The 8,151-nt window shown below is 36.7% G+C and overlaps 1 protein-coding gene across 1 annotated transcript; it reads left to right on the top strand.

Annotated features, from left to right (window-relative positions):
• The first annotated feature begins 2,146 nt into the window (after positions 1-2,146).
• On the top strand, positions 2,147-6,933 carry LOC121318349 (serine/threonine-protein kinase pim-3). The gene is made up of 6 exons (XM_041254909.1): positions 2,147-2,792; positions 3,004-3,113; positions 3,242-3,292; positions 3,418-3,781; positions 4,872-5,048; positions 5,261-6,933. Exons 1-6 carry the CDS (start codon positions 2,705-2,707, stop codon positions 5,443-5,445), a joined length of 975 nt encoding a protein of 324 aa, XP_041110843.1. The 5' UTR covers positions 2,147-2,704; the 3' UTR covers positions 5,446-6,933.
• Positions 6,934-8,151: the final 1,218 nt, after the last annotated feature.

Raw genomic sequence — 8,151 nt, 5'->3', positions numbered from 1 at the left:
AGTTTATGAGAAGTTTATGTGGCTTGCGTGGAACACTAAAACATTGCAAGCACCGAAACGTGAGCATTATAATATAAAACCCGTGAATCGCTGTAAAGCAAGCAGGCCGCGGGCCATATGAAATGCTGTTGTGGGCTGTAGGTTGTGCACCCCTGGTTTAATCAATTCCACTGATAAGAGTTCTGAACATTGTTGGCTAAAACTATTTTTATCCCACAGTTTAAATGCCATTGGCTGAACCTAATATCAAACTTCAAGTTAGCTTCACGTGTTGAAACGGACTTTAACACATTTCTGTTTTGTCCTCCCGGTCTATGTCCTTGCTCAGTGTGATTTGTCAATAACATGCATGTTTCGCCCCTGATTTTTGCAGAATGAGTGCCTTATCTGATCCTTGAGTGGAACTATAGAAAAGAAAAGCAAAGGTCAGTTGTTGAGAATGGTTTTGAATTCCTTGTAGTCACTCTCTTGTTTTTGTTTTAGTTTTTTTTGTTTTTTAATGGAAGCAGATGCCTTCCAATTGCACCACCAAGTCTTGAATACACTGCTCCAAAACTAAACTGACATATTACAGAATCTTCAAGCCTCTTACATATTGCACGACGTGCAATAAACCAGCAGTGTGCAAATAAACTGACCTTGGATACAGTATTATATTGTTGTAGAGGTAATATGTTTACACAAAAACAAACACACAATGTAAATGAGTGTGAATATTGTCGCCATGCATTGTTCTCTCACAACAACAACAAAACACTACTCAATCTACTGCATTGAAACAGATTGGCACTTTTATCCCTGGGTGATATTGTAATGTTGGGCTGCTCACTGAAGTTAATAAATCTGCCTATATGAATTTCACCCATATGAATTTCTCTGCATGGTGTATCAGAGTATCAAGTACCAATACCAATGTTTTTAACCATAAATAACCACAACTTGTCTTTTTGTTTTCAACCAGTTCTCTTTTTAGTCTGTATTGCAATCATTAGCTCATCATAGATTAGTCAGTGTAACACTGTTTGAAGTCTCAGAAGAAGGCTGTAAGTGCTATCTCATGTGCACAATGCAAGTTTAAACAAATATTTAACTTGTTGAAAAGAAAACCTGTATTGTTGTGGGTACTTGAGGACAAGGGGTAAAAACCCAACCCTGTACTTTTTTTTTTTTTAATCATATAGCATTCCAGAGAGCTGACACATTGCTTATATAGTCAGCACCTCAATAAAGCACTTCTGTTGTTTCAAGCCCCGTGGGTACTGCAGTTCTGCCTAAAAGCTGTCAGATAATGATGTTTTTTTTGTTAACTTAGCCCCCTCTATTGCCAGTTATCAGTACTATAAAGATAAATTTCAAAGCATTGCACTGTGCTAAAATATTTAGTCTTTTAATATGCAGTGGTTCTTCCCAAAACGTGTATCAGTACATTTGATGCCACTCCCATAACATATGGTGAACCTTTTCTCTTTTTCCTTATGTATGGTATGTCATTTTTGAAAGTGGAATGTACTTTATAAGGAATTTGAATAAACACAATAGTGTGGTTTTCACAAACATAACAAAATAGTGATATTTACTATTACCAACAAAATATGTCTTGAGCACAACAAACACAAAATAAACCAATGTAATCCAGGTATTTTATGTATACAGTATGCAGCACAGTCAGTACAGCTTTCAAACTGTCTGGGAAAAGTCGGTAGTCTGCATCTATAATGTAACGTGTTTTTTTTTTTTTTTTTTTTAAATCATCCTCATTTCAGAAGTCTGCATTTCTGCCTTGCATGTGCTGCTTCTTTAAACAGACCTCTGCAGAGCTGCAGAAATAAAGGCGCCCGTCTCGGAATTCCCGCCACGTGCACTCAGCCCCCAAAGCCACTATGGTAATGTAACCATTTCCATTGGTTTGTGGCTTTAATACGGCTTGTATTGAAGTGACTTGATTGGTTTGAATCACACAAGCTATGCAAATTGGTGTTCTATTTCGCTAATGAAACGCAATGCAAAGCCTTCAGACATGAAATCCTTGGGCGTCTCGTACTATGTTAAAATAGTGCCTTTATTTACAATTATATTTTACACAAAAAAAAAAAAAAAAGAAAACCCTAAAAAAAAAAAAAAAAAAATTAATAAAACCCTAAAAAGCTAGTTTTACATTTTTCGAACATTCTTAGCTATAGCAAATTTTTCATGCAGGCAGTAGATGTGTATATCTTTTTAGTAAAGGTTAAGGCTAGTTTGCAGGGCGGAGGAATATATCCGCCCCCTCCACGCGTCAAAATATTGGAGTTAAGAAGTAGGAGCGACGTCGATTGAATTCAGAACTGAAGAGAGTGGAGTAGGAGTAGTTTTCTTGGTGTGCTTATACTTTTTACATTTATTACTGTTTCATATACTTTGATTTGGATCGATTAATATTTGCATGGACTAGTGCATCCGTGTCTCCAAAGCAGGGAAGCAGCTGATTATAAGTGTGACACAAATTAAAGAAGATAATATAAACGTTTCGACGGTTTGCAGTATTTCTAGACTGATCTACCGTGGTTGCCTTTGCAGAGGTGGTTCGCATCAGTAGGATCACCTAATTTGTCTGCGCAAACGAGACTGACATTTTTACTTGACCTGCTGAATTGGATTGCATTTGGTTACATTTTGCTTCCAAATAAGTAAGGGATATTTCACTTGGCAAAAGGTTTGCTAGAATATGTTGCTGTCTAAGTTTGGCTCTCTGGCTCATATTTGCACTCCGACCGGCATGGATCATGTACCGGTGAAAATACAGCTCCAACCAGGTATGGGCATAATAATGTCTATAATGCATTAAACAAAGTAAATATATTGCATGGGAGCTCCGATTTTGCAAATACGTAGTGGTGTGTGTGTGATTGGAGAAACCGTGTTACAATATTTCAAAAACTGAAACCACTAATTGTGTAAACGAATGTATTTTGAATTAGATTTCACACAAAATATGTATTTTATTTTTATTTATTTATTTTACAGTGAAAGTGGAGAAGGAGCCATTTGATAAGGTTTATCAAGTGGGCGCTGTTTTGGGAAGCGGTGGGTTCGGGACAGTGTACGCCGGTAGCAGGATCTCAGATGGGCTGCCGGTAAGCGCAGTATTTAGTTAATAACCACCACTATATATATATATATATATATATATATATATATATATATATATATATATATATATATATATATATATATCGCTAAGTCTTCTTTGTTTGTATTACAGGTTGCTGTTAAACATGTGGCAAAAGAAAGGGTCACCGAGTGGGGAACCACAGTAAGTAGCCGGCTTTACATGATTTTAAGTATTTTGACAGTCTCATTATTTACCAACATTTGGTCTTAATTGTATTTCTCCAGAATTGACACAGGTGCTAAACAATGTTTCAATTATCATTACAGAACGGCGTGGTGGTCCCTCTGGAGATTTTGCTCCTAAAGAAAGTAGGCTCTGGGTTTAAAGGGGTGATCAAGCTCTTGGATTGGTATGAAAGACCCGATGGTTGGCTGATTGTCATGGAGAGACCCGAGCTGGTGAAGGATTTGTTTGATTTCATAACCGAGAAGGGCGCTTTGGATGAAGAGACGGCCAGGGTTTTTTTCCGCCAGGTCCTGGAGGCTGTTCGGCACTGTTACAGTTGTGGAGTGGTCCACAGAGACATCAAAGATGAAAATCTGCTTGTGGACCTTAGGAGTGGCGAACTCAAACTGATTGATTTCGGATCTGGGGCTGTTCTTAAGGACACGGTGTACACAGACTTTGACGGTATTTATTTATTTGTTTATTTAATGTATTCATATATGTGTATTTTTATAATTGCTTGCTACTTGCTCGGATCTCGTTGTTGTAGGAGTGGTATGATAGTGCATTTTATTTATTATAATAAACATTTTACAAATTGGTGTTTTATTGTTGACAAGAGGCCATAGCGGTGTTCCCTGAATAATGACGCAGCAGTGTTTTGATCTGTCTCCTTCTCAGGGCTTTCCTAGGGGCGACACACTTCAGAAAATAAATACATAATAATAATAATAATTATAACGTTTCTCGGCATTTCACTTTCGCGCACTAATTGGGTGGATTATATTTCCATTTAATATAATCTTATGAGCAGGGGGAGGTTTTTTCCCCACATTTGGATTTACCAGTACTACTTTCTGGAATTAAACTAAACGTAATGTTTTAAAACCTTGAGAATGCAATATTGAACGAATGCATTAGATGGAATGAAGGAAAACCTTTATTTAGAACTTCTTTTATGTAGATGTAACAATGCGATCTGCCACGTAACATCTGTTTGTTGTGAAACCCGAGTTCCGAGTCCACGTGACTGCTGCATCACATATTCCTGTTTTTGTTTGGTATCCAAGATACCGTGTGCCCTTGGGGGAGGGGGAGGGGGCTCTTTTTAAATCCCTTTTGGAAAGGGGAGAGAAAGGCGTCTTTGTTTAAGTGGAGTGGTTGAAAGGTTATTCAGACTGGGGGGGGAATCAGTGCCAGATTGCAGAGCTAATCAGCGGTTGTATTGCAGTTTCAAACCATCATTTCTGCCATGTTGTTGTTGTTGTTGTTCTTCTTCTTCTTCTTCTTCTTCTTCTTATTATTATTTTGGTGTGCAATTACTGCAGTTGCAACGTGGACAAAAAAGGGAGGGGGTTGCAGTTTGTATACAGTCAGCTGATCCAAGGGAATGTTATGCAGTGCAGCATTCTAAGCTTAATTCATATACTGTATGTGTGTGTGATATATGTTTATTTTAAACCAGACCCAAGAACCGTTTCACTTTATTATAATTAAATGTAGTTCTTATATATTGGGCAAGATACAATTTTACTAATGAATGTGTTATTTGCAGGCACAAGAGTTTATAGTCCTCCAGAATGGATCCGTTATCACAGATACCACGGGAGGTCTGCAACAGTGTGGTCTTTGGGAGTGCTGCTGTATGACATGGTCTGTGGTGACATCCCCTTTGAACAAGACGAGGAGATCCTGAGGGGGCATTTGTACTTCAGGAGGAGAATTTCATCTGGTATGCATAACACACGCATTCAACCCACGACCTTCCTCTGTGGCTTGATTTGTATTCTTTTGATGGTTAAAGGACATACAACTGTATTTACTGATATTGAGATGTTGCACTAAGCATCCACTCATACCAGTCAAACATAGTTGAATAAAATACTAATCCTCATCCTGTCTTATTTGAAATGTTTAACTCTTGCTGTTTATTTTATTTTTCAGAATGCCAGCAGTTACTCAAATGGTGCCTTTCACTGAGGCCTTCTGACAGACCAACACTGGAACAGATATTTGACCACCAGTGGATGCGTAAATCTGAGGCTGTCAAAACGGAAGACTGTGACATCAGACTGAGAACCATTGACACTGAAGCATCCAGCACGAGTTCAAGCAAAGAGAGTCTTTGAAGCCCTTGAATGACCTTGCAATGGGAGGGAAGCCACAATCCAAGGACACTGTGGCTTTGCTGCCAAGTTGTGGGAGGGAATAGATAGCTTAGCTTACTTTAATGTTTGCCAATCTGACCTTTCAGTGAGGGGAAGAATATAATGAATACAAATGTTATATATAAATGAATTATATTACTTGCTGGTTTCTGCTGCAAACTTAAACTTTATTTTTATTATAATTATTCTTATTTAATTTCCTTGTTGGGAACATTACTGTGTGAGAGCCGCAGGCCAGTACTTTTTTGGTAAGACTGACCTTATTTATTAATATGGTGACCTCGAAACGTAAATGCAGACTTTGCTCTCATAGAGCCTGGACTAGTTTTTTATTAATTTTTTAAATTTTTATTTAATTTTGCTTTTGAGTGCCTTTCGGAAAGCTGCTTTAGTTGTGGCTTTTATCATTTGGAACTGCTGCATGTTTTTAGTGCACAGAGGGACTTGCCCTCCTTGGGAGTTCTTCGTTCCTGTTGCGTGCAACTGTAAAGGTAACAGTGACAGACGAAGTAGTCCCATCACTGGTGATGGCATACTTGAAACACAGACACACTTTCCAAATCCTGCAACCCCTTCTTTGCTGCTTTAAATAAATACATACTTCTGCCTGCACAGAAGTGTGAACATGGATGTTGAAGCATTGTATAATGAAGACCACCTATCTTTCTTTTATCTCTACCATTGGGCACAAAGAACCCTGAACCCCACCCCTCTCCCCATACCTTCTTCTCCTTCCATCAAAATGCAAGTTGTATGTGACCAAGACATGTCAGGGCATGGTTGGAAATGCACAAGCAATGCAATATTCAAGGACTCATTTATTTATATATATATGGTTTTCAAAACTGTACAGTATATTTATGTACATTTTCCATGTACTATTTATTTGTGTAAATTAGACATTCCACAGTTCCACCCTGTGGCTATTTATTTGTTTATTTATTTCTTAGACACACTAGACTTTATTATTATTATTATTATTTTAACTCCCATGATGCATCAGTTTGTCAGTTCATGGCCTTTAAAATAAATAATCATAATAATTACAGTTCCTATTGTAAATTACTTTTTACTTAATCAACTGCCAATATGTTTGCTGCAAGAGGATGTCTTTAAAGAGATGCGTGTAAAGGTTACATTTTAATTGAAAGGGTAGTGGATCTTTTATTTTCTAATCCTTGGTAAAGTTTCACATTTGATGACTGATGTAACTGTACAGTAATGTTTGGATAAAAGGTTTTGAATTATTTAAATTGTATAGTCTCCATGCCTTGCCACGGACAGTAGGATTGCAAAATAACACTTAATTTATTTTAGTAACTGTGTTTGTGCAATAGAGGTTTTCTTTTTTTTTTTTTCTTTCAATTTAGCAGTGTGCAATAAACAATGGATGGAGAACATATTTTTTATACTGAAATTTCAATTAAACTGTTTCTGTTTTGTACATAATACCTGTGTCGTGTTTATTATTATTTATTGAGACACAATTTGGTCTAGTATTGGAAGTAGCAACAGAGAATTCTGTGTCTTGTTCATGCTTCTGTCATAATAACACACTTGAGGGATCAATACAATGATGTAAATGGTACATCTGTTCATGGCCTAAACTCTTGTTTTGAAAGAATATCAAGTAAATAATTGTAATTTATATTGTATACCCTCAGAGTTGAGACAAAAGTCCATAACCGCTTCATTGTTTCCATGTTTCAAAATAATAAAAAAAATACACAATTTTCTCAGTTCACGTGTGTCACTGGTTAAAGTGTCTGCCATCTGTTAGAAAACATTTTTGTAAGTCCAGTACACTGGGAGGTACAGCAGTTTGGGGTACCATTGCCAGTGCCAGCTATGTGTTGTTGTTCAGTACGATTAATTGTTTTAAGTCTTACTTATAGATTTAATTTAGTTAATTTAACCTATTTCAAATAGGAACTTGTATTTTGTCGTTATATAAACAACAGCAATCGACGAGTTGATAAATGTCAATTAACTCTGATTTCCACAGTATTACTGCCCTCTGTTGGCCATCAAAAAAATATGCACATCTTTTGTGTAGTTAAGTGCATTACAAAAAATCTGGATAAGCCAAAGCATGCTTATTTCAAAGGGACCAGCATTTGTATTTATTTTATTTTAACTAGTAGGACAGTTCAAAACAAACTGTGTTTTTAATAACAAGTTACGGATAAAGAATGGCACGGCTTACAAGAAAACAATAACATTTTACTTAGACCAAGGAAATGCAGTGATTTTAACATGGCTGAGCAGTCCATATAATGAAGCTTAGACCATAATAAACGAATCTCACACTAGCAAGATGGCAGAGGATAGGTTGAGTTGGCTTGTGTCAAAGGAGTAGGCTATGAAATGAAGACCTTAGAGAAGATGATTAGGTGGGGGGAAAAAAATGCTGGAACCTACTAGAGAGGAAATTAGAAATAACAGTAAGTCAACAAAAGCAGGACACATCAAACAGAATTATTTAAATAGTTGACCAGTAACCGTTAACCTTGTAAGACATTATTCACTAAGTTACTTTTTTAGGTGCTGCTTGACTGACGTATTTAATTTGGTTAATTTAACCTATCTTTGATATACTATCTAATTAAAAGTATTAAGCAAAGTGGTGGTTCAGGCAGGGAACTCACTTTTAAGCTAGATAAAAAT

The sequence above is a fragment of the Polyodon spathula genome, chromosome 7 (assembly GCF_017654505.1).
Source record: "Polyodon spathula isolate WHYD16114869_AA chromosome 7, ASM1765450v1, whole genome shotgun sequence".
NCBI classification, from domain to species: Eukaryota; Metazoa; Chordata; class Actinopteri; order Acipenseriformes; family Polyodontidae; genus Polyodon; species Polyodon spathula.
The sequence above is the reverse complement of the archived record's forward strand: the minus strand, read 5'-3'. Positions and strand labels throughout refer to the sequence as shown.